Source organism: Myxine glutinosa, chromosome 10 (assembly GCF_964187855.1).
Source record: "Myxine glutinosa chromosome 10, kmMyxGlut1.1, whole genome shotgun sequence".
NCBI classification, from domain to species: Eukaryota; Metazoa; Chordata; class Myxini; order Myxiniformes; family Myxinidae; genus Myxine; species Myxine glutinosa.
Genome location: NC_136270.1, coordinates 46181927 through 46209738, shown reverse-complemented (window position 1 = coordinate 46209738; position 27812 = coordinate 46181927). Strand labels below are relative to the sequence as shown.

Here is a 27812-nt window from a genome sequence, read left to right as displayed (position 1 = left end):
TTCAAAGTGACACAAGGCCAAGCATCAGTAAAACACAATTAGACTTGTCGTCGCAAAACTGAACGTGGACTATGAGGGGTTACCAAGAGGAAGTTTAGGGTAGTAGCACAATGTGAAATGTGCGCTGCACCCCCCAAAACAAGCAAACAAGAGCTTGATTCGACTTGATGTGGCCTCACATTTTCCTCGTTCACAAAACCAAGCAGGCCTCAACTGCGCTTGCCAGTGAAGTGAGCCTTGGCCCTCACGACTGGAAAGAATGTCAGATTCCGAAGCCAGACACCAAGCAGCAAGGGCCCCTTGCAAAAGTTAAAAACAACTGGCACAAAACCCAGCAGACTTGCTCGAGCATTCGATTAATCCACCGTCTGAGACGATGAGGTCCAAGACCCTTGATATTGATGCAATTCATCTTCCCTGTTGATGTCGAGGGAGTCCACGTGCCGCTGCCTTCCTTTGGGGGGAATAAATTGATAAGTCTTGCTCACGCCTTCTCCGCTAAAGAGATTGATTTGGGTATTTCCACGGAAACATGTGGAGCCGGTCGACTCGAAAAAAATAACTTGCACAATTGCTTGGATGGCTCTTTTTAATTTGGTGGTGTTCGATTAAATATACAAGTGTGACTCAGCGCGCTCCGCACACCTCACCACACGTCGTTTCAGAGGGATAGGCATCTTTGACCATTTCGGTGTCTTCAGGACCTTTTGGGTCTTCAGGGTCTTTTGGATCCTCTGGGCATTTAAGGGTATTTTAGGTCTTTGGGGTGTTTTGGGTCTTCGGGGTATATGGGGTATTTTGGGTCTTTGGTGTCTTCAGGGGCTTTTGGGTCTTAAGGGTCTTTTGTTTCCTCTGGGTTTTCATGAGTCTTTGGGGTATTTTGGTTATTCAGGGTATTTAAGGCTATTTGGGGTCTAAAGGGTCTTTAAGGGTCTTCAGGGTCTTCAGGGTGTTTTCGGTCTTCAGAGTATTTTGGGTCTTCAGGGTGTTTTGCGTCTTCAGGGTGTTTTGGGTGTTCGGGGTGTTTTGGGTCTTCGGGGTGTTTTGGGTCTTCGGGGTGTTTTGGGTCTTCAGGGTGTTTTGGGTCTTTGGGGTGTTTTGAGTCTTCAGGGTGTTTTGGGTCTTCGGGGTGTTTTGGATCTTCGGGGTCTTTTGTGTCTTCGGGGTCTTTTGGGTCTTCGGGGTCTTTTGGGTCTTCGGGGTGTTTTGGTTGTTCAGGATATTTTGGGTATTTTAGGTCTTTGTGGTCTTTTGGGACCATTTGGGTCTTCAGGGTCTTTTGTTTCCTCTAGGTCTTCAAGAGTCTTTGGGGCATTTTGGTTCTTCGGGGTATTTAAGGGTATTTGGGTCTAAAGGGTCTTTGGGGTCTTCAGGATGTTTTGGGCCTTCATGGTGTTTTTGGTCTTTTACGTCTTCGGGGTCTCAGCAGTCCAAACGTAATTAAGAGGGTTAATTAAGAGGGTGTTCTTCTAATTTGAAGAAGAAGAAGACGTTTTCGTCGCATAGAAACCAACAAACATACATAACGACATAACCGTACATGTTTGCTCTATTATAACAAGATATATATGTATATACACTGTATATAACTGTATATATGGAATGTATATATGTATATATGTATATGTATATACAGACTTGGCATTTAATATGGAATTTTTTTTTTTCTTGACTTGGGTTTACTTTCTGAACTCAGAATATCAATCTGGTGAGTTTCTTTTACCCTTCGGTGATGTCTTTGTTGAAAGAACCATGTCACTGATTGTCTTTCGCAGCAAGACGTCAATAACAGGATTATATCACAGGTGGCGTGACAAAATGTAAGGACAGGTACATTTGACGATTGGCTTCACAATCGGGTATATAAGGGTTGTTGCGTTCTGTATTAGTGGAAAACAACTGCTGCACGTCTACAAAAGTTATTGCCGCTTCCTCTGGAGATGGTCCGTCAACTTGACAATGCTGTTTGTCATGGAGTGGTGGCTTTACGAAATTCTGGCATGAAAGAGCGTGCTATTGCTCGGCAGTATGGCATCACTCAAGGTCAGGTGTCAAGGATCCTGAAACGAAATGCTCAGAGGGGTGTCCCTACTCCAATACCGAGGCCAGGACGTCCACGCAGAACCACAAGGAGAGATGATCGCCAACTGCACCGGTTAGTCTGCAATGGCCGTACCAAGTCAGCTAATCGGCTTAGGGCTGAGTGGCAGCAACTGACAAATGTGCCTGTATCCAGAAGGCTAGTCAACCAACGACTGGTTCAAGCAGGCTATCGTGCCAGGCGTCCCCTGAGAAAGCCACGCCTGAACAGACAACACAGCCAGCGCTGATTGCAGTGGGCCAGAGAGCACCGTTAATGGCAGCCAGGACACTGGAATCACGTGACCTTCAGTGACGAGTCTAGATTTCTGGTCTATCGTCAAGATGGCCACGTCCGAGTGCGCAGACAAGTGCATGAAGCCCACAACGAAGATTGTATAGTGCCAAGAGTCCAAGCTGGAGGTCGTGGGGTGACCGTTTGGGCTGCTTTTCATGCAGGGGGCAAAACTGACCTGGTTGTTCTGAATGGAAACCTGAACCAGTTCAAGTACAGGGTCATTCTGGAAGAAACATTGCTTCCATTTGCTCATGCAGCCTTTCGAGGAAACTTTGTCTTCCAAGATGACAATGCACGGCCTCATCGTGCTTGCATGATCCAACACTTTCTTGCTGACCGTGGTGTAGAGCATATGGAGTGGCCTGCCATGTCCCTGGATATGAATCCGATAGAGAACTTGTGGGCAGAATTAACGCAACAAATCGACAACTTGGACCAGCAGCCGTCCTCTGTGCATGAAATGCAGCAGGCTATTGTCACTGCATGGCAAGCGATTCCTGTCCAAACCTTGACAAATCTCCTGAACAGCATGCCTCGACGTGTACGTGCTCTCCTGAATGCTCGTGGGGGTTACACGAAATACTGTACTGTAATTTTACTGTCCGTAATCCCAGTCATAATTTCGCTTTTGTTTTTGTTGAAAATATTTTTGGCTAATGTGCAAAATAAAGAGATACTTCTGGAAAACGTACAGAAGTTTAACACAGTACTGTCCATGAATTGAGTTCGATATCAGTTTACATCACTTTCAAGGATCAATGTATTTGCTTCGAAATGACAAATGTGGTTTTTGTTTCTTTTAAAGGTCACATTAACAAAATCTAGAATAATTTCAACATAATTCCAATGAACTTGTGGTTCTAAGTCATCTTGAAAAGTAAGTTCACCCCCACAAAAAAAATATTCCATATTAAATGCCAAGTATATATATATATATGTCACCCGTTTCGTAGACGTATACGTAGACGTATGACGTAGACGTATGACGTAGACTACATATTTACAGTTATATACAGTATATATATATATATATATATATATATATATATATATATATAATATATATATATATATATATATATATATATATATATATATACATACATACATACATATATATATATATATATATATATATATATATATATATATATATATATATATATATACATATATATATATATATATATGTATATATATATATATATATATATATGTATATATATATATATATATATATATATATATATATATATATATATATATATATATATATATATATATGTATATATATATATATATATATATATATATATATATGTATGTATGTATATATATATATATATATATATATATATATATATATATATATATATATATATATATATATATATATATATATGTATGTATATATATATATATATATATATATATATATATATACTGTATATAACTGTAAATATGTAGTCTACGTTTCCAGGATGCTCAGACCGACGTGGCCAATTGAATTGGGCCATAACCAATGAACCCAGAAGCATTTATTTACCTTTTTTTTGCAGAGCGCAGCTCCATCTGGTAACTGTCAAATAAGTGCCTGATGTGAAAACTTCTATACAGACCTGAACGAGTGTCTGCAAAATCCGCTGCTCTGCGCGTTCCGCTGCATCAACATGCACGGCTCGTACCGATGCACGTGTCCGACAGGATATGACCTGCGCGAGGACGGCCGCATGTGCAGAGGTGATTGGGGAAGGGCGATGAGTATGGGCGTTGGGTATCGATGAGTATGGGTATCGATTAATCACCGTCTTCACGATGACCGGTGGTTTGAGAAGCGGAAAGATATACAGTCTCGTGAAAAAGTAAGTACACCCCATGTAAAGTTTTGACTTTTTCAACATATTTCAACATACAGCTATTTGATCTTCATTTCAACAATATTGACAGATAAAGGTGATTATAATACAACAAATATCATGAAACATTTACATTTTGTAGTCCATTGTATAATTTAAATAAACATAAATGCAAATTTTGCATGTGGAAAAAGTAAGTACACCCCTACATTTATAACTTCTTCAAATGCCTAAAATTAGAATCCGGTGCACCAGCTCAGGTGCAAATGATGAGAACATCGTTAGAGAGGATATTGGAGGAACCTGTCTTATTTAAACCTCAGACATTTCGTTTGGTTTGCTCTTTGTTGTTGAAGTGTGCGGCATCGCCATGCCTAGATCAAAAGAGCTCTCTGTGGCCTTCAGAAAAAAGTTTATAGATGCCTACGAGTCTGGGAAGGGATTTAAAAAGATCTCCAAACAATTTGAAATCAATCATTCGACTGTCCGGAAGATCATCTACAAGTGGAGAAGATTCCAAACAACTGCCAACTTATTCAGGCCAGGCCGCCCCAGCAAGTTCAGCCCAAGAGCAGACCGCAATATGCTGAAAGAAGTCTCTAAGAACCCCAGAATGTCATCACGGGACCTACAGGTAGCTCTTGCCACTGTTGATGTCAAAGTGCACGAGTCTACCATTAGAAAGAGGCTGCACAAATTTGATCTACATGGGAGGTGTGCCAGGAGGAAACCTTTGCTGTCCAGAAAGAACATCAGGGCAAGACTAAAGTTTGCCAATGAACACCTAGGCAAAGACCAGCACTTCTGGAACAATGTGCTCTGGACAGATGAGTCAAAGGGAGAGCTCTTTGGCCACAGTACCAGAACACTTTTTTGGCGAAAACCAAAGACAGCATTTGACAACAGGAACTTGATACCAACTGCAAAGCATGGTGGTGGAAATATTATGGTTTGGGGCAGTTTTGCTGCATCAGGGCCTAGGCAGCCCACCATCATAGAATCCACTATGAATTCTTCATTGTACCAGAGGGTGCTTGAGGATAATTTGAGGCCATCTGGCGGAAAGTTGAAGCTCAACCGAAGGTGGACCTTGCAGCATGACAATGACCCTAAACATACCAGTAAATCCACCAAGGAATGGCTGAAAAGAAAGAATTGGAGGGTTCTGGAATGGCCAAGTCAAAGCCCGGATGTAAATCCCATCGAGATGTTGTGGGGGGATTTGAAACGAGCTGTGCATGCAAGAAACCCCTCAAACATCGCACAGCTGAAATAATTCTGCATGGAGGAGTGGGCAAAAATTTCTCCCAGTCGATGTCAGAGACTGGTAGACAGTTATAAGAAACGCCTACTTGAGGTTATTTCTGCCAAAGGGTGCAATACCACCTATTGGAGCCAAGGGTGTACTTACTTTTTCCACATGCGAAATTTGCATTTATGTTTGTTTAAATTATACAATGGATGACAAAATGTAAATGTTTCATGATATTTGTTATATTATATCACCTTTATCTATCAATATTGTTGAAATGAAGATCAAATAGCTGTATGTTGAAATATGTTGAAAAAGTCAAAACTTTACATGGGGTGTACTTACTTTTTCACGTGACTGTATTGCTTACAGCAGTCGCCATCCTCACCTGTGGAAAACTATGTTGATACATCCTGAAGACAGCAGCCAGTTAATCAAAAGATTCTGTTGCTGAATACCTTCCCACTCTTATGATTGATTTCAAGGTGGATGGTTGTGTCTCAGACTAACCTGAATTCCTGATCTTTGTAAGTGTGAAAGATATTAGGCCATTGGATTTGTGAAATTATACATAGACAATTGATTATTTTTTTTTTAATATTGCCAGATGCTCCATTTAAGTGAAATCAGATCAGCTGATTGACCCTTACAGCTCTGACTCTGTTGTGTTTCAGATGAGGACGAGTGTGCAGCGGGCGTTGACAACTGTGCCTCACGTGACATGGTTTGCAAGAACCTCATTGGAACGTTTGCGTGTATTTGTCCACCGGGCATGGTGCGCAGACCAGACGGACTGGGATGCACTGGTAAAGGCAATACTAAACACTTCCTGTTTTACTCCCATCCCATGCCCTTGCCATGTTGCTCAGATTACCATGATAAGTGTACAATATATCGAATGAACAAAATAATTTATGTTTTAATCTGTAAGATAGACAAGCTCTTGTGCATTTGACACATGTAGATGAGAACGAATGTCGGACAAGGCCCGGGGTGTGTGAAAATGGCCGCTGCATAAACACCATTGGCAGCTACCGCTGTGAATGCTGGGATGGTTTCATACCTGATGTCACTGGAGTTGAGTGTCAAGGTGAGTCAGTTGGCTTTTGCTTTGAAACCGACTTCGTTCTCTGAGCTCCATCTTTTAATCGACCAATTAATCGTTGCTTCCCGTTAATGCTGCCTGGCTTTTTTATAATTAGCAAATTCAAGACCTATTATTGTTACAGAATAAAAAGATGAACGAGATCATTGTGACAAAACATAATGAAGGAAATTAGGAAAATAGAACGTTGCTAAAAATAAAACTAGAATGTCACTTGGTAGAAAGCAAACCTCGACCAGGCTGAATAGTTCATGATTTGTACCATCTGATAGGCCGGATCTGAAAACGGACCTGAACCAAAATCGAATCAGCTTGTTCTTCTCGCATAACCAACCTGTCCACCAAGTTTTGTCATAAGTTGTCCATAACATTTTGAGATATCATGGTTTATATTGTTTTTGGTCTTATCTTTCAATGGTGAAGAATCACTTTAAAAATTATAAAACAATTATTATATCAGGATCCACATCCAGATATTCACCAAAATCGAATAAATCGGTCCTTGTCGCACAACCAACCTGTCCACCAAGTTTCATCCGAATCCGTCCACAACATTTTCAGATATCATGGTAAATATCGTTTTTGGCCTTATCTTTCAATGGTGAAGAATCACTTAAAAAATTATAAAACAATTATTATATCGGCATCCGGATCCACATCTTCACCAAAATCGAATAAATTGGTCCTTGTCACACAACTAACTTCCCCAACAAGTTTTGTCATGACTCGTCCACAACATTTTGAGATATCATGCTGTCTATCGTTTTTGGCCCGATCTCTCAATGGTGAAAAATTACTTTAAAAATTATAAAACAATTCTAATATCAGGATCTGGATCCAGATCTTCACCAAAATCGAATAAATCGGTCCTCGTCACACAAACAACCTGCCCACAAAGTTTCATCCGAATCCGTCCACAACATTTTCAGATATCATGGTAAATATCGTTTTTGGCCTTATCTTTCAATGGTGAAGAATCACTTAAAAAATTATAAAACAATTATTATATCGGGATCCAGATCTTCACCAAAATCGAATAAATTGGTCCTTGTCACACAACCAACCTCCCCACCAAGTTTTGTCATGACTCGTCCACAACATTTTGAGATATCATGCTGTCTATCGTTTTTGGCCCGATCTCTCAATGGTGAAAAATTATTTTAAAAATTAAAAACAATTATTATATCAGGATCCGGATCCAGATCTTCACCAAAATCGAATAAATTGGTCCTTCTCACACAACCAACCTCCCCACCAAGTTTTGTCATGACTCGTCCACAACATTTTGAGATATCATGCTGTCTTTCGTTTTTGGCCCGATCTCTCAATGGTGAAAAATTACTTTAAAAATTAAAAGCAATTATTATATCAGGATCCGGATCCAGATCTTCACCAAAATCGAATAATTTGGTCCTTGTCGCACAACCAACCTATCCATCAAGTTTCATCTGAATCCGTCCACAACGTTTTCAGATATCATGGTATATATCGTTTTTGGCCTTATCTTTCAATGGCGTAGAATCACTTTAAAAATTAAAAACAATTATTATATCAGGATCCAGATCCACATCTTCACCAAAATCTAATAATTTGGTCCTTGTCACACAACCAACCTCTCCACCAAGTTTCATCCGAATCCGTCCACAACGTTTTCAGATATCATGGTATATATCGTTTTTGGCCTTATCTTTCAATGGCGTAGAATCACTTTAAAAATTAAAAACAATTATTATATCAGGATCCAGATCCAGATCTTCACTAAAATCGAATAATTTGGTCCTTGTCGCACAACCAACCTGTCCACCAAGTTTCATTCGAATCCGTCCACAACGTTTTCAGATATCATGGTATATATCGTTTTTGGCCTTATCTTTCAATGGCATAGAATCACTTTAAAAATTAAAAACAATTATTATATCAGGATCCAGATCCAGATCTTCACTAAAATCGAATAATTTGGTCCTTGTCGCACAACCAACCTGTCCACCAAGTTTCATCCGAATCCGTCCACAACGTTTTCAGATATCATGGTATATATCGTTTTTGGCCTTATCTTTCAATGGCGTAGAATCACTTTAAAAATTAAAAACAATTATTATATCAGGATCCAGATCCAGATCTTCACCAAAATCGAATAATTTGGTCCTTGTCGCACAACCAACCTGTCCACCAAGTTTCATCCAAATCCGTCCACAACATTTTCAGATATCATGGTATATATCGTTTTTGGCCTTATCTTTCAATGGTGAAGAATTACTTAAGAAATTATAAAACAATTATTATATCAGGATCCGGATCCACATCTTCACCAAAATCGAATAATTTGGTCCTTGTCACACAACCAACCTGTCCACCAAGTTTCATCCAAATCCGTCCACAACATTTTCAGATATCATGGTATATATCGTTTTTGGCCTTATCTTTCAATGGTGAAGAATCACTTAAGAAATTATAAAACAATTATTATATCAGGATCCGGATCCACATCTTCACCAAAATCGAATAATTTGGTCCTTGTCACACAACCAACATCTCCACCAAGTTTTGTCCAAATCCGTCCATAACATTTTTGAGATATCCTGCTCACAGACAGACAAATATGGATGAAAATTTAACGGTTAATCCGATTGTAATGAAGTAAAGTTGGTCTCCTGACGACTGAAGTTCATGTCTTTCAGTGTCTCTACCAAATCCCTCCCTGTCTTGTTCACTCTGCCTATTTGCTGTGGCCTGCGGTATCTCCAATGGCAGTCCCGGAGTACCTGTTGCCCAGGTTCATAGTGGATATCGATGTCATTCCTTGCTTCACTTGTCCGATTAACGCTTGCACTTCCCTTCTCACCAAGAGGAGCCTCCTTCTATTGGCTGTTTACAGATGGCACATTCTTCTGACACCTCCAATTACTAAAATGAGAAGGTATCGGAAAAATAATCACAAAAATATCGAGTCGAATTGTCAAGTATCATTAAATATGAGCATATAAATTTGCCCCTTCCCATCCTGCCCCCCTCTAGAAATCTTTCAAACTGTTCCGATTGAGTTAATTTTTAGATATGAATGTAAAATCACCTAAGTAAGACATTTTTTTTTCTTTCGATTGTTTTTAACTCAAATCAATATTTTAAATGGGGGAGGGTTAGGGGTGGGGGGGGGGGCATTGGCCCTCTCTGAAAATGTCCATTCAGGTGCGGTAGTACGATTTTCTTCAGAACATCCCCCTTGTTGGATTACGTCAAACTTTTAATACGTCATAGAGGGCGCTCATCTGATTATACAACACTTGCAGAAGTACCCGGCATTGCCGGGCGGGGGAGGGGAGGGGAAGGGGAGGGGAACGGGGGGGGGGGGGGGGAGGGCGAGCCCCTTGGCAAAGCGAGCGATTTTTTTTTCATAGCGTCATAGCGTCATAGCGTTCATAGCGTCATAGCGTTTCATAGCGTCATAGCGATTTTTTTTTTGATAGCGTTTCATAGCGTCATAGCGATTTTTTTTTTCATAGCGTCATATCGTTCATAGCGTTCATAGCGTCATAGCGTCATCACGTGATCGCTCTGAGCGAATCAGCGCCCACCTGCTCTGATTCCGTTGATTCCGTGCGCTGAAATGCGCTGAGGTAAATATGAATAAAAAATATGGATCGTCAAATATTTTGAGTTCGGCCATGTTCGTCCCAGGCTCAATGGCCATGTCTATGCCAAATATCAAGCACGTAAGCCTCTCCGTTTAGGAGTCTATCGGTAACATTACACACACACACACACACACACACACACACACACACACACACACACACACACACACACACACACACACACACACAAACTGTGTTTTATATATATAGATTTGAGAGACATTCTGGTGGAATTTGTTTGAGGTTTGGCCGTACTAATTGATCTTCTGGCTAAATCTATTATTTCTGCCCTGTGCAGACAAAGACAAACCACCCAGTGTGTAATCCTCGCCAAATGACTGCTTTGGAAGCACTGAACTTGCCTTCCAGTAGAGCAGAGAGCAAATACATGTGAAGAACAGGTCATCTCCCAACATACGATGGTCTCATTGAGTTGTAGTGTGGAGTGCAATGTGAAATCACATGTTTTATAACAGCCGCTTGTGCATACACGTGTCGTGCCTTTTGCTCACCATCCGCCACAGACATTCGTGAGGGTTTCTGCTACTTGGATGTGCTGCAGTCATTGTGCCAGCTTTCTTCTGGAAGACCTCACTCCATCACCAAATCCACATGCTGCTGCACAGGTGGCAGAGGCTGGGGCCCGCAGTGCGAAATCTGCCCCCTGCCCGGTACAGCGATCTTCAGGAAGTTGTGTCCCCATGGCTCAGGCTTCACGGTCGATGGACACGGTGAGGCATTTGATCCTAAAGTAATCCATGGTATACACCCGATGTGGTTCGAGTAAAAGTGGATGATTCCCATTTCTCTTTCTCCCTGCTCACAGACATCGACGAATGTACAGTAATTGGAGGCCTATGTACACATGGCTCATGCAACAACATCGAAGGCTCTTTCCAGTGTCTGTGCGACCCTGGCTATTCACCCGATTTCACTCGCACTTCCTGCATAGGTAAAGAGGCCGCTCTTGGTAGCATTACCATGGGGTACGGTAGTACCTCATATGTTAGGGTTAGGGTTAGGGTTAGGGTTGTTAGGGTTAGGGATGGGATGGGAAAGAAAATGGCTGCCCCATCAAATTTGCACAAAATGATATGCTGAAAAGAGTGAATTCACAAGCCTTTAAAATCCAGACCTTTTATTCTCGAATCTTTTCATAACTAACGAGAGTAAAAAAAAAAGACGCCAGAATACATCGCTTAAAGTAACAAATCGAGAGATCGCAAAATTGGCAAATTGTTCATTCACTGAATTGCTGATAAATATCATCAGGCCCAGCACAATAATGGCTGAAGCCATTACAATGATTCCAATGGAAGGAAGGGACTTTGTCCCTTGGATAATTCACCAAACCATAACGAAAGAACATTTTTTAATCCGATTTTTAATTACAATCACAATGGTGCTACAGGGGACAAAAAAACAACCAAACACGTTAGGAAGGAATGACAAGGATAGAATGACAAGTTCGGAATGAGACCATGATCCTTTTAAGGATTGCCACCAGGGGATATTTTGACATTTTCCCATCTCAATCCCACAACAAATAAAATACACAACTACAGGAAGCATCTGAAAAATCAAAGCCCATTCGATTTGTATTTGAACTTCATCTTCTTCTGCATGCTAAACATGACAATTTTAAATGATGCTGACCTTTGCCCTTTTGATCGAAAAAAACAATCAGCTTCTAGCTTTTGATTGGTGAACCAATTCAGGGACACAATATGCAAATTCTAAAAATAAATCAGTTCAATTGGATGAAAATTGACGATTTTATGTGATGTTGACCTTTGACCTTTTGACCAAATTCATAATTTGTCTTCTCCATATTCTCATAGAGCTTTGCTGAAAATTTGATGACTAAAGCTCAGATGCTTAAAAAAAGACAGACACATACATGCACACACACACAAAAAAAAAACACACACACACAAACACACACACCCACACAAACACACGCACCCACACAAACACACACAAGCAAACAAACAAACACAAACACAAACACACACACAAACACACACAAGCAAACAAACACACACAAACACAGACACAAACACACACAAACAAACACACACACACACACACACACACACACACACACACACAAATACAAACACACAATCACCCACACCCACACAAACACACACAAGCAAACAAACAAACATAAACACAAACACACACACAAACACACACAAGCAAACAAACACACACAAACACAGACACAACACACACAAGCAAACACAAACACACACACACACACACACACACAAGCAAACAAACACACACACAAACACACAAGCAAACACACACACACACACACAACCACACGCAAGCAAACAAACACACACACAAACATACACAAACACACACACAAACACTCACTCACTGGGACTGACACAATCTGTCAATTTCCCGACCCGGATCTCAGTCAACGGAGCATCTTCTCTTCTGGACTTGGTTATGACTAACTTCCCTGAAAATGTCTGCTGCTCTTCTTCTCCAATCGGCTCATCTGATCATGTGCTGGTTAAAGTGGACATCTCTCTGACCATTCTCAGAGAGCCTCCTCAGCGTCGACGAGTCTGGCATTTCACTCAGGCCAACTGGCACGATCTTCAAGCAGCCACAATCATCTGGACTGGTCTCCCATCTCTACCGCCTCTGACATCAACTCATTCTGAGAATTCTTCCAAAGTAAATTGCTCTCTCGTGCACAGATTTATCCCATATCGTCTTCAGTTGTCATACCCTTCCTCCCGTCCATGGTACACGGAATCTTGTGGTGAGGCTGTTGCCCAGAAACAACTTGCTTTCGTCTCCTGGAAAGCAAATCCAATGGAAGGAAATCTCATTTCCTTTCACAAAGCCCGAAACAAGTGTGTGTCCACCCTCAGGAGAGCCAGGAAACAATATCTCTCCGTTCTCAAGACCGAACTCTCTTATCTGTCTCCATCCTCCAAATCCTGGTGGCGTCTGGTCAAATCTGTTTCTGGTGTTTGTTCCCCCTCCATCCCCTCCCTCACCTCAAACGGCTACACGGCTGACTCCGCACGTGAAAAAGCTGAATGCCTCAACTCTGCGTTTGCCTCTAAATCTTGTGTCCCAAACCCATCCCTCTCTGTACCCACCGTACCCAGTCGTACCCAGCTGCTCCTGGACTCTGTGTCCTTTCCTCCTGACAAGGTGGAAAAGTTTCTGTCAACCCTCGACTCTGATTCTGCAACTTGACCTGACGGCATCAGCCCACGGGTCCAGAAATCCTGTTATGCCGCTCTTTCACTCCCTCTCTCTGTTCTCTTCACCCTCTCTTTTGCTCAAGGTCATTTGCCATCTGCTTGGAAATCTGCCAACATCACGCTTTGCACAAAAAAGGTGCAAAAACAGATCCTAGCAACTACAGACCAATCAGCCTTCTCCCAATTACCAGCAAAGTCATGGAATCTATCATTGCTTCAGATATGAAATCTTTCCTCTTTTCCAATGGCTTGATCTCTGATCATCAATTTGGTTTCAGACCTGGTCACTCTACTCTGGACATGCTGCTTCTGCTTTCTCAACAATGGATGGAGGTCCTCAATGCCAAACAGGAAATTAGAGCAGGCTCCCTTGACATATCACGTGCCTTCGATACGGTCTGGCACCCAGCTCTGCTCACCAAACTCTCCTCCTTTGGTATCCATGGAAATCTCCACGCATGGCTGGCAGACTTCCTCTCTAGTCATAGTCAACGTGTGGCCCTGAATGGGTTTCTCTCATCTCCTCTTCCTGTTCAGGCTGGAGTTCCCCAAGGCAGTGTTCTGGGCCCTGTGCTTTTTCTGGTCTTCATCAATGATCTCTCTGACTCTCTTGAAAATTCTCTCTATCTCTTTGCTGATGACTGTACTCCCTGTCGCTCCATTCCTCATCCCTCAGATCGGCAGTCTGCAGCCTCCTCACTCTCTACAGACCTGGACAAAATCACAGACTGGGCAAACAAGTGGAACATGTCTTTCAATCCTGACAAATCTCACACTCTTACAATGTCTCTCCGAAAAGACCGACTGGACAACCCTCCCATCCACTTTCTGAATAATCCTCTCCAAGAAGTTCTGTCACTCAAGCTTTTGGGTATCACTATCTGCCATGATCTTTCCTGGGAAAACTACATTTCAAATCTGGCCTCCAAAGCCAGTCGCCGACTGGGCATCCTCCGTCGTGCGAAGTCCTTCCTTGGTACACCTGAGCTCCTCACCACATACAAGGCTTTCATCCGCAGCTCAATGGAATACTGCTCTCCCCTCTGGGCTGGTGCTCCTGCTGGTGCACCTAGCTCGTCTTCACGCTGTTGAAACCTAAGCGTTCAGAATCGTTGGAATCTCCCGCGATGAAGCTAACTTCAAGGGCCTTTCACTCACTCACCGCAGGCAGGTTGGTGGTCTTTCCGTCTTGTACCGACTCCTCTCTGGCCTTGCCCCCCCCCCCCCCCAGCTCTCTCTGGGCTCTGTCCCCCAAATATTCCTACAGGTCGCACAAGATCTGCCTGCAACCCTCTTATGGTAAAACTGCCAAAATCAAGACTCTCTGCTCACCTTCACTCTTTCAATCCTCTTTTCTCCCGCCTTTTCTACCCACGCTAATTTCACCCCAAATCCACTTTTTTGAAATACCAACTTCTGTCCTGGAAGTCCTTGGTGTCCTTGTGTTTTATACTTCTCCCCCCCCCCCTTCCCACGCCTCCTCCCCCCAAGCCCTCTCCCTCCCACACATCTCCCTGCTCTCAAATGTTGTGTTTGTGTGCTTCCCCTTATCTCCCCATCTTGTCTACCACTCCCTCTTTTTATATATTTTGTTTGTCTGGTTGATTTGTTTGTGAAATAAATGTTAGCTCTTTCACGAGCCTCGATTCAGTATACAAAAAAACCCAAAAAACAAACAAACAAAAAAACACACAAACACCCACAAACACACAAACACCCACAAACACACAAACACACACACAAACACACACACAAACACACAAACACCCATACACAAACACACACAAAAACACAAACATACAGAAGTGATAACAAAACCCTGTCTCCTGCTGGTGTGAGACAGACTAATTACACCAACCCACACTACAAATCTACAACTACCTCTGACGTAGACATCTCCATGCAATTATTACTATTCCCAACTATGACAAAAATGATAAAATATGTTGTGGTGGCAATCCGTAAAAGGATTGTGGTTGTCATTCCTTCCTCCCTTATTCGGTTGTTTTTTGAGGATAAAATCCCTACATAGTTTTTTTTCCCACTTGTAATCCTTTAGCAATGATATCGTTCTCATGAAAAACACAATGAAGATTGCAACAACCAGCAAATTGAATCGGTTTGATGTTCGCCGGACGTTTTCTTCCCCAGTTTGAATCGACTCGCATCCGAGCGGATCTATAGAAAATATCCAAGTGTAATAAAACCGTCCACATTGGGGTGAAGAAACAATCTGACGTGGTTTATGTTCGGAATCACCGAGATTGAAATGGAACTGATTTCAATCTTGATGATTATGATTTTGGCAATCACAGTTATAATAAGATTTATTATGGCAAAATGATAAGATGACAACTTCCTTTAGTATGGTTTTACTGGAGTCACAGAAATGAGTGGCATATTTGGGGCTGGTGAGTACATGCTGTACCCTTTGTGTGGATGTTTGGGGCTGGTGAGTACACAACGTTCCCTTTGTGTGGATTTTTGGGGCTGGTGAGTACACACCGTTCCCTTTGTCTGTGTGGATTTTTGGGGCTGGTGAGTACACACCGTACCCTTTGTCTGTGTGGATTTTTGGGGCTGGTGAGTACACACCGTTCCCTTTGTGTGGATTTTTGGGGCTGGTGAGTACATGCTGTACCCTTTGTGTGGATTTTTGGGGCTGTTGAGTACACACCGTTCCCTTTGTCTGTGTGGATGTTTGGGGCTGTTGAGTACACACCGTACCCTTTGTCTGTGTGGATTTTTCAGGCTGGTGAGTACATGCTGTACCCTTTGTGTGGATTTTTGGGGCTGTTGAGTACACACCGTTCCCTTTGTCTGTGTGGATGTTTGGGGCTGTTGAGTACACACCGTACCCTTTGTCTGTGTGGATTTTTGGGGCTGGTGAGTACACACCGTACCCTTTGTCTGTGTGGATTTTTGGGGCTGGTGAGTACACACCGTTCCCTTTGTGTGGATTTTTGGGGCTGGTGAGTACACACCGTTCCCTTTGTTTGTGTGGATTTTTGGGGCTGGTGAGTACACACCGTACCCTTTGTCTGTGTGGATTTTTGGGGCTGGTGAGTACACACCGTTCCCTTTGTCTGTGTGGATTTTTGGGGCTGGTGAGTACACACCGTTCCCTTTGTGTGGATTTTTGGGGCTGGTGAGTACACACCATTCCCTTTGTTTGTGTGGATTTTTGGGGCTGGTGAGTACACACCGTACCCTTTGTCTGTGTGGATTTTTGGGGCTGGTGAGTACACACCGTTCCCTTTGTGTGGATTTTTGGGGCTGGTGAGTACACACCGTTCCCTTTGTTTGTGTGGATTTTTGGGGCTGGTGAGTACACACCGTTCCCTTTGTTTGTGTGGATTTTTGGGGCTGGTGAGTACACACCGTTCCCTTTGTGTGGATTTTTGGGGCTGGTGAGTACACACCGTTCCCTTTGTTTGTGTGGATTTTTGGGGCTGGTGAGTACACACCGTTCCCTTTGTTTGTGTGGATTTTTGGGGCTGGTGAGTACACACCGTTCCTTTTGTCTGTGTGGAGTTTTGGGGCTGGTGAGTACACACCGTACCCTTTGTCTGTGTGGAGTTTTGGGGCTGGTGAGTACACACCGTTCCTTTTGTTTGTGTTGATTTTTGGGGCTGTTGAGTACACACCGTTCCCTTTGTTTGTGTGGATTTTTGGGGCTGGTGAGTACACACCGTTCCTTTTGTTTGTGTGGATTTTTGGGGCTGTTGAGTACACACCGTTCCTTTTGTCTGTGTGGAGTTTTGGGGCTGGTGAGTACACACCGTTCCCTTTGTCTGTGTGGAGTTTTGGGGCTGTTGAGTACACACCGTTCCTTTTGTTTGTGTGGATTTTTGGGGCTGGTGAGTACACACCGTACCCTTTGTCTGTGTGGAGTTTTGGGGCTGGTGAGTACACACCGTTCCCTTTGTTTGTGTGGAGTTTTGGGGCTGTTGAGTACATGCTGTACCCTTTGTGTGGATTTTTGGGGCTGTTGCGTATACACCATACCTTTTGTCTGCGTAGATCTGGATGAGTGTGCCCAGTCTCCAAAGCCTTGCAACTTCATCTGCGAGAACACGGAGGGGAGTTATCACTGTGCCTGTCCTCGTGGCTACATTATGCAAGAAGACGGAAAGACCTGCCGAGGTGAGTCGGTGGTCAGGTGTAGTTTACCTGGTGTCAAACATTATTTTTTGCTGACAACATGCTGGTGGCGGCCATATTGTCTGTTAGTCTGTCCGTCCGCACACTCCTTTGGCCTTTACGCCGATGATGGTGAACATGCAGTTAAATTAATATGTGATGCATCATGTGGTTAACCCTCACCCACTACGTGTCTCATTGTATGATTAAGCGAGAGTGTACAAGACTGACAGGCCTTGCAAATACAGTAGTTTATACGTGTGTTTTTTATTTGAATATCACGCACTGCGATAATGCTTATTCTGCACGTTCAAACAATTCCTGTTCTGATTACTGTTAAATCTTGGAGTTGTTCTTCTTTTCTCCATCATAAACACAACCACTATTGTGATGAGCATGACCACTACCACTTACCTGAGCCCCCTGGCACAATCCTGCCCCTGTACCTGTTCCAGTAGCACCGAAGCTCACGTGAGAATTTAATTAAGTTAATTAATCAAATTAATTGATTAGAGTTAATCAAATTAAGGATATTATTTATGCATGGTAATTCCAGTGTACTGATATTTAGTGTAAATGTGGGAAATCTGCTCTTCTTTAATTTACCAGTCGTTATATTCATTCCTGCATTCATTGTTACCCCTGAAGTTGACATTATCATGAGCACCTGTGACCGGTTCAGAGGCAGGTAACAATAAGGGTGAGCCACAAAATTCACGTAGAAAGATAAGGTTCACCGTCTCCGAACGTGTAAACAACCCGGAAGTCCCAGATCTGCATTTTTATCAAATCGATGAAAACAAACCTGATGGTGGGACGGATTATAACAAAGTTTCCAGGAGCATCAACCACACAATCTATCATCTTTTCTGCTTTTTCACTCTTCAATTATAAATTTCCTTCAAACGTGCCTTGCTGTAGACAACTTACATAATTGAAGCATATCATCAAAATCTGGATTCGGATATGAGGATTTAGCGGTTGCCGAAGACAACAAGAAGAGGCCATTTCGTTGGGTACAAAAGGTTGTTTATTGTACAGAAATCTCCAGCAACTGCCAGCGAACGGAAGTCGTAACGGCTTATATAAAACCAAGAACCCTCTTCGGAGGGCGTGGCTCCAACAGCCGCGCGTGCGTCACGACGACACAACCAAACGCCCGTGTGCGTGGGTTAGACCAAACCCATCGTAATGGTAACCGTCACATGCGGATAGGTTAACCGCGACAAGTGAATAAGGTAACCGCGACATGTGAATAAGGTAACCACTACATGCGCCCCCCCAGAAGGCACGCCACGGGCGTGTACGTAGTTCGCGGGTGGAACAGAGCCGGGCCGTGGGTGGAACAGAGCCGGGCCGTGGGTGGAACAGAGCTGGGCCGCGGGTGGAACAGAGCCGGGCCGCGGGTGGAACAGAGCCGGGCCGCGGGTGGAACAGAGCCGGGCCGCGGGTGGAACAGAGCCGGGCCGTGGGTGGAACAGAGCCGGGCCGCGGGTGGAACAGAGCCGGGCCGCGGGTGGAACAGAGCCGGGCCGCGGGTGGAACAGAGCCGGGCCGCGGGTGGAACAGAGCCGGGCCGCGGGTGCTGAGCAGCGGTAGCCATTGTAGTTGCAGCAGTAGGAATTGCGGGAGTGGCGAGCAGCAGTGCACGCGAAGGTAACGAAGCAGCCGTGCGTGCGCAAGAGATGAGCAGCGGTAGCAGTTGTAGTTGCAGGAGCATCAGCCTCGGGATCCGCCGTAGGAGCAGTAGTAGGAGTGGCGAGCAGCAGTACTCGGCCTGTGTGCGCGGAGGCGACGAAGTAGCAGTACTCGGCCTGTGTGCGCGAAGGCGACGAGCAGCAGTACTCGGCCTGTGTGCGCGGAGGCGACGAGCAGCGGTGCTCGGCCTGTGTGCGCGAAGGCGACGAAGTAGCCGTGCCCGGCCTGTGTGCGCGGAGGCGACGAGCAGCAGTACTCGGCCTGAGTGTGCGAAGGCGACGAAGTAGCCGTGCCGCCAACGCCCTGTAACGGCGTTCCTTCGGAGGGTCCCGGAGCTGGTTCGCCCCTCTAGTCGTAGAGGAGGAACCGAGCGCGATGCGCGAACCACATGGCCGCTCATCGTTGCTAAAACTCCGGCAGTTCGAGTTTAGGTCTTGTGGAAGAAATTGCGGTCGCAATCCTGCCATGTTCATTTGGCTCCCGAATACGTTCGGGGGCAACGGGGTCACCAGTTTAGCGGTTGCCGAAGACGACAAGAAGAGGCCATTTCGTTGGGTACAAAAGGTTGTTTATTGTACAGAAATCTCCAGCAACTGCCAGCGAACGGAAGTCGTAACGGCTTATATAAAACCAAGAACCCTCTTCGGAGGGCGTGGCTCCAACAGCCGCGCGTGCGTCACGACGACACAACCAAACGCCCGTGTGCGTGGGTTAGACCAAACCCATCGTAATGGTAACCGTCACATGCGGATAAGTTAACCGCGACAAGTGAATAAGGTAACCGCAACATGTGAATAAGGTAACCACTACACCTTGCTGTAGACAACTTACATAATTGAAGCATATCATCAAAATCTGGATTCGGATATGAGGATTGGATGCTGTCGACTAAATAAATGTCCAAATCTGGAGTGAAATCTGACAAACTTTACCGTATCTTGCGATTTTTATTTATTTAGTCATTTAGTCAGTGTATATATTCATTTATTTAAGCGTGGCTGTGATTCTCATTCTGGGGTTAGTTTTTTTAATTTGAATTTATTAATTTATAACCATTACATAATTGAAGCATGTCATGTTGTCATCAAAATCTGGATTCGGATATGAGGATTGGATGCTGTAGACTAAATTAATCTTCAAATCTGGAGTGAAATCTGAAAAAATTTACAATATGTTACGATTTTTTATAACTTTGACACGATTTTGTTTGACACGATTTCGAGTTGTATCGGGTCCAGATCAAGATGGGGAAAAATGACGCATGTGCCTGGTCACAGGCCATGAACATGGATGGTCACATCATGGGGCTCAAAATTTTGCCTCATGTTTTTCTGTAACACTGCACTGACGACATTTTGGATGCATGTTTGTGTGTCTATGGCATGTCAAGGGTTTCCAAATGAAAGACAACACAAAGGACGTGTGGACACAAAAAGAGGATGTAAATGGACTTTTGGAGCTTCCTTCTTTTTCTTCGCCCATGGTCATACCAGACATGCAGGTTGCTGATGCCGACTGAATACCAGACAGGCATGGATGAGGTTGAGGGTTGAGGGGATGGGCAAAGCTCACAGTTTCTCCAGCGCAATCGATCAAAATGCTGGTGCTAGCAAACGCGCGTGGGAGAACAGGTCTGTTGCCAAAACAGTAGCAGATTCCCAGCTAGGAGACCGCTCCTGGTAGCAGCCTTGCCTGGAAAAAAAAGTCATATCCACTCCACTACTTCAAGTTGCTGCAACTTGTCTTCTCACCCAGGGTTGCTCTCGTCATCTGCATCCTCCTGTGTCTCTCTGCTCAACCTAGCTCAGTCTACCTGTCCATTCTTTAGCGCAAACCAAAAAGCATATTCACGCTCTCAAGTCCGATTTATCGGTGCTGAGCAGGGTCAGGCCTGGTTTCTAGGGTGTCGATCTTTTGTCCTTGTTTCCAGCTTTTACCAGCTTGCTACTGGACTATTCCTGGAGGCCTTGCCATGGGCCCATCCATGTGTCCTATTTTGAACTTAGAATGGATTTTTTATAATTCTAATGGTGTCCATGGAGTTTTGTCCCTGGTTAAAGATTCCTAAACATTGAATGGTCGGCCATGTATGGCCAAATGGAAAATCTCTTCAGCGAATGAACACGGCTCCATAAGTTGAGTAGAATGGCACAAAATTCAAACTTGTCGGATATCTTAACATGCCAACTGAAATAATTAATGCAGAACCGAGGGAACACTTCCTAGTTTCATCCCACAATGGCATCTGTGATTGATTCTGTAAAATAACCACACACATGTGAGCAATTTATAATGTATGATTTTATAGATAGTTGTACTCATGTAGGAACAAAGGAGGGAAAGAATAGGAGCGAGGGTTGATATGAGGAGGGAGTGGGTCAGAGTGGGGGTCAGGAAGCACGCGGGATGAGGTTAGGGTTCAGAGGTCGAAGGTCAAGGAGAGTGTGACTGGGGGTAAAGTGAAAATACACAACAACACAACAACATGCATTTTAAGGCCATTTTCCCTGCTAGAGCCGGGGTTAGCCGGTAAAGTGAAAATAATAGACAAAAAATGATGTGACAGAAGATTAGACAAATAAACTAAAGCGACTTCCAAAATTGATACAAATATAAACTAGAAAGCCTCTGAAAATGCAAGGCCTGGTGTTGGCCTCAACGTAAAGGTGACTGGTGTAAGTTCTTAAGGTCTTGAGTTCGAGCCCCAGTCGAACTGTTTAATAACATCATGTGGGATGCTTACCTAAAACGGAGGGATTAAACATAAAAAGTGTTATTGCTCTATGATGGTAAAACATACCATATCCATAGAAATACCATTAAATAAAATCTGACCTTCTGTACTTTTTCCTCATATTCATCTTTTCATCACAAACCCAAATTTCTTGAGTATATACAGACTTGGCATTTAATATGGAATATTTTTTTTTTCTTGACTTGGGTTTACTTTCTGAACTCGGTATATCAATCTGGTGAGTTTCTTTTAAGCTTCGGTGATTTCTTTGTTAAAAGAACCATGTCACTGATTGTCTATCGCAGCAAGAAGTCAATAACAGGATTATATCACAGGTGGTGTGACAAAATGTACAGACAGGTACATTTGACGATTGGCTTCACAATCGGGTATATAAGGGTTGTTGCATTTTGTATTAGTGGAAAACAACTGCTGCACGTCTACAAAAGTTATTGCCGCTTCCCCTGGAGATGGTCCGTCAACTCGACAATGCTGTTTGTCATTTAGTGGTGGCTTTACGAAATTCCGGCATGAAACAGCGTGCTATTGCTCGGCAGTATGGCATCACTCTAGGTCAGGTGTCAAAGATCCTGAAACGAAATGCTCAGAAAAAGAAGGAAGCTCCGAAATGCTCAATGCTCAAATGGGTGTCCCTACTCCAATTCCGAGGTCAGGACGTCCCCGCAGAACCACAAGGAGGGATGATCGCCAGCTGCACCGGTTAGTCCGCAATGGCCGTACCAAGTCAGCTAATCGGCTTAGGGCTGAGTGGCAGCAACTGACAAATGTGCCTGTATCCAGAAGGCTAGTCAACCAACGACTGGTTCAAGCAGGCTATCGTGCCAGGCGTCCCCTGAGAAAGCCACGTCTGACCAGACAACACCGGCAGCGCCGATTGCAGTGGGCCAGAGAGCACTGTCAATGGCAGCCAGGACACTGGAATCACGTTATCTTCAGTGACAAGTCTAGATTTCTGGTCTATCGTCAATATGCCCGCGTCTGATTGCGCAGACAAGTGCATGAAGCCTACAACAAAGATTGTATAGTGCCAAGAGTCCAAGCTGGAGGTGGTGGGGTGACCGTTTCGGCTGCTTTTCATGCAGGGGGCAAAACTGACCTGGTTGTTCTGAATGGAAACCTGAACCAGTTCAAGCACAGGGCTATTCTGGAAGAAACATTGCTTCCGTTTGTTTGTGCAGCCGTTCGAGGAAACTTTGTCTTCCAAGATGACAATGCACGGCCTCATCGTGCTCGCATGATCCAACACTTTCTTGCTGACCGTGGTGTAGAGCATATGGAGTGGCTGCCATGTCCCCGGATATGAATCCGATAGAGAACTTGTGGGCAGAATTAACGCGTCAAATCGACAACTTGGACCAGCAGCCTGCCTCTGTGCGTGAATTGCAGCAGGCTATTGTAACTGCATGGCAAGCGATTCCTGTCCAAACCTTGGCAAATCTCGTGAACAGCATGCCTCAACGTGTACGTGCTCTCCTGAATGCTCGTGGGGGTTACACGAAGGACTGAACTGTAATTTTACTGTCCATAATCCCAGTCGTAATTTCACTTTTGTTTTTGTTTAAAAAAATTTTTGGCTAATGTGCAAAATAAAGAGATACTTCTGGAAAACGCACAGAAGTTTAACACAGTACTGTCCGTGAATTGAGTTCGATATCACTTTACATCTCTTTCAAGGATCAATTTATTTGCTTCGAAATGTCAAATGTGGTTTTTGTTTCTTTTGAAGGTCACATTAACAAAATCTGGAATAATTTCAACATAATTCCAATGAACTTTTGGTTCTAAGTTATCTTGAAAAGTAAGTTCACCCCCACAAAAAAAAATTCCATATTAAATGCCAAGTCTGTATAAATAATAGCAATTTGACTTCACTGTTCCAATACTTATGGAGAGCACTGTATGAGTTTTTGTGGATATTTACATATTGTTGCGGGAAACCCTTCTCGGGGGTAGCTTTGCATAATTTTGTGATAGTTATTTCCTATATTGCATGTTACATGTCCAGAAAGCTGTCATCTCCATCCCCCACGTTTGTGTCTAAAACCGCTAACCCGTCACACCCTTTTTATATTTAATCTTTTCATAATCTGTCTTTTATGTTCTAACATAAACCGCTAACCCAACTGCAACGTGTCAGTTGGGTATCAGCACTAATAAAGGTGGGAATGTCACCGTGACTTGGAAAGTGCGTCATTACATCTGGATGAAAGGTCGGGCGGGTTGCTCCACCCACAACCTCGGCAACAGGCTAATAGCAGCTGAGTGTGGAGTGGCTAGTGGTGTCCTGGATGCGAGTGGGGACAGAGGCAAAAAAGGACTATGAGGTAGGAGAAGCCCGGAGACCTTGCTGTGGAATCTGCACGTGAACTTGAGGGGTTTCTCCACGGCACGACACGACACATCTAACTGCTGCACACCCCCACTGCAAGCCGTGCCACATATATGTGTATATATATTCCCACCACCCCTCCCCCCCCCAAATATTGTACATACATATACACTTTATATATTTCTTCCTATTTTGAAGCCAATTGTTATCATCTCTGGTACGTTTTACCTACCTTTTTCTCGCAGACCTGGACGAATGCACAACCAAACGACACAACTGTCAGTTCCTTTGTGTTAACACCATTGGAGGATTCACTTGTAAATGTCCCCCAGGATTCAGCCAACATCACACAGCTTGCATAGGTAAGAGTCCCGTATCCTCGACCCACACACGGCGGGCTCGCAGACAGTGATTGGAGGAAAGGCTGTGGTGGCGGAGACCCGTAGTCTGCACTTACCCAAGGCTGTGTTTGCCTGTTATAAAGGCATTTGCTGCATTATCATGAAATGTGATGTGTCATCAGTGATGTGTGTGGCCGGTTATGATGTGTCTTTCAGACAACAACGAGTGTGCGGCCCAGCATAGAACCTGTGGCCTGCGTGGTGTTTGCCAAAACATACCAGGAAGTTTTGAATGTGAATGCCAGCATGGCTTTGCCCTGGACACTTCTGGTTTGAATTGTGAAGGTAGATCTCATTTTCACCAGTTTTATTTTTCTCATGTTTGTTCGCAATCGAGACAAAACTATTTATGAGAATAACATATATTTATGTTGATCTTTTGTTTAGACACCTGTTTTAATGCATGTCGTCATGTGTGTGATGTTGTCCATCTTACTCGTGTATAACGATAATGTTGATAGACAGCCAGCATGACGTCCATTGACCTTCTCTGGAGCAGCACTATCAACCAGCAAGCTCTCAGGTTTGTGTGTCACCTTCGATTTGTCCGTTTTATTTACACTAATATCAGTATGTGCCAAGCGTGACGGTTCTGGCATGAGGAGAGATTCAAGAACCTTCTCCAGATAGATCTTCTCCATTGCACTGATGAGCGAAAGTCGACCAAAGAGATCTCTGGGTTCTTGTAATTATTCTATCTTCAGCTTCAATTGAACTTTGACACTCACTGGAACTGATACAAAGTTCTTCACATTAAATCTGGGAATTGGCCTCTCAAAACGATTTGGATCTGCAAAAGAGGCCTCTCGGAATTCATCACACCATGCTTGGCCCTTTTCAAAGTAATTCAGCAGGTCATCTTTTATTGGATCAGAAACTTGCTTCCCAGATGTGAGACAGTGTAAATGAGAACGGCACTCGGTAGAGGGCATACATCCGCCAAGTGTATCCGCCTAACACACACTATATGCCTAACGGCATACATCCGCCTAACCCTAACCCTAACCCTAAAAAAACAAGAAGAAAAAAAGTGACCAGGTCATGTTTTGTATCCCACTGATAGGCCAGATCTGGATGTGGACCTTAACCATAATATTGTTAGGTTTGTGGGGGGTAGGCAATACCTTAATCCAGGTAGAATTGCATAGTTAGTGTGCTCCGACTGTCGTGAAGAAGAAGTAATCCTCATCTATCATAAGTAGGGATACGGGAGACAGTATGTCGTGGAAGAGCGTATCTTCGTTCCCATCACAAGGGGTGCGATATGTTGATTACCTAGGGATTAATGGTAAATCCCCTGTATGTAATGGCCTCTGTTATTTTTCCTCTGTTCCTTATGACACATGCAGCACACACACCCAGTCAGGAAATCACGCCTCAATAACCCTAAATAAAAACCAACCGGAAGCCAGACATTGAGCACTACCGCGGATAACATTGACCTGGTGAGTACCAGAGCCTCCGTTAGGTGCCCGTGGAGCCAGCAGCCGCTGGGGGCCATCCACAAAGAGGGGCCTCCCACATCAGCTGAAGCATCTTGAAAGTACAGTTGTGCAACATAGACATTTCCAATGACACAATCCTGCATATATACCGGCTCCCAATCGCTTCACTGATGGGTTTAATCAAAGACTTCGTGTTGCACTTCACAACCACATGGCATTTCTATCTGTAAATCTCAGAGGATGAAAAATACAGTGAAACACGCGAAAACCGGACCTTTTATGGCAGAGTTGTTGTTGTTGTTGTTGTTTTTGTGCTCCTTCCGTGTCCGTCATGCTTTATTCTAAAAGCTTAAATGGTTCCTGTTACCATACATTAAACATCTTCTTCATCCAATTCAGAAAAATAGACCAACTTTTAAAATAGAAACCTGTATCTTTATGTTTCAACAGACTGATTTTTTCCCAAATATAATTGATCATTAAGGGACCGAGTCTATAAAAGACTTGGTCTCCTTTTGTTATTGGACTTATTATTATTATTATTCTTTCCGCCAAATTTTATGGAAGCTGCAGCGTCGGCACTGTTGCTCTGATCAACGATCAAGTTGAAACTTTCCAGGAATGTTGGGCCAATGGGAATTGATGCCATCTTTTTCCGAATTCTGATTTTGCAATCACCATGGCAACTAGCTTGGATTTAAGCAAAAACTTTAAAGATCTTCTTCTCCGAAACTGCAAATGCTATCGATTTGATTCTTGTCATGTTATGATCGACTGCAAAAAAGTTGTATGAGATGACGTCGTTGGTGAAGCGGTTTGGCAGCTACGTTGAGGTAAAAAACAAATTATATCCGATTAACACAAAACAATTTTTAGTGGCATCTATTCATCAATAAGAACTGGAATATATATAAAAAAATTGATCGGTCACATGGTCTGGCAATGAAAAAGAAAACAAAATTGATCAAAATTGATGATGTCATAGGTCACGTGACCAGGCGGCCACATTGGATTTCATTCAAACCTTTAAAATGCATCTCTGCCTTAATTTTTCGATCGATTGAGTTGAAACTTGGACCAATTATAGTATGCCACTTGACTTGATGTATATCCTCTGGATGACGTCATAGGTTACCATTACGGCCATATTGGATTTCATGAAAAACTTCTAAAATGCACCTCCTTCATTTTTCGGATCAATTCACTTCAAACTTTGCATAATTGGGTCCGGGCTGCCGTTGTCAAGGACGTTGTTGCACACTTGTCCAATCAGAATGAGGCGTCTTGTCCCCGGGACATCACTGCTCGCAGTTTTAATTTCTTCGTGTTTCCATACTTTTTCCAGTAACATCCCCACATCCTTTTTCTTAAAAAAAATAAAAAAAAAATTTTTTATTACTTGTTAAATAGCTTTCCAACGACCTCACAGTAAATCGAATGAAATTTAATGTGAATCATTTACTCGATTTTACATCATTTCCTCCATCTTGAGGAAGTACCTTTAGGACGTCAGTCAGCATTATCTTCATTCTTAACATCCTCAGCATTAGGCCCACATAAGCTATCCTGGCAAATAA

The 27812-nt window shown here is 43.4% G+C and overlaps 1 protein-coding gene across 1 annotated transcript in view; it reads left to right on the top strand.

Moving 5' to 3' along the window:
* LOC137434504 (fibrillin-2) overlaps positions 1 to 27812 on the top strand; it is a 360988-nt gene that overhangs the window by 296454 nt on the left and 36722 nt on the right. Inside the window, exons 53-60 of the mRNA XM_068127594.2 lie at positions 3995 to 4117; positions 6160 to 6291; positions 6450 to 6575; positions 10747 to 10953; positions 11049 to 11174; positions 17488 to 17610; positions 24635 to 24751; positions 24947 to 25075. Of these exons, the coding sequence (XP_067983695.2) occupies positions 3995 to 4117; positions 6160 to 6291; positions 6450 to 6575; positions 10747 to 10953; positions 11049 to 11174; positions 17488 to 17610; positions 24635 to 24751; positions 24947 to 25075 (1083 nt within the window). The remainder of the gene's footprint in view (positions 1 to 3994; positions 4118 to 6159; positions 6292 to 6449; positions 6576 to 10746; positions 10954 to 11048; positions 11175 to 17487; positions 17611 to 24634; positions 24752 to 24946; positions 25076 to 27812) is intronic.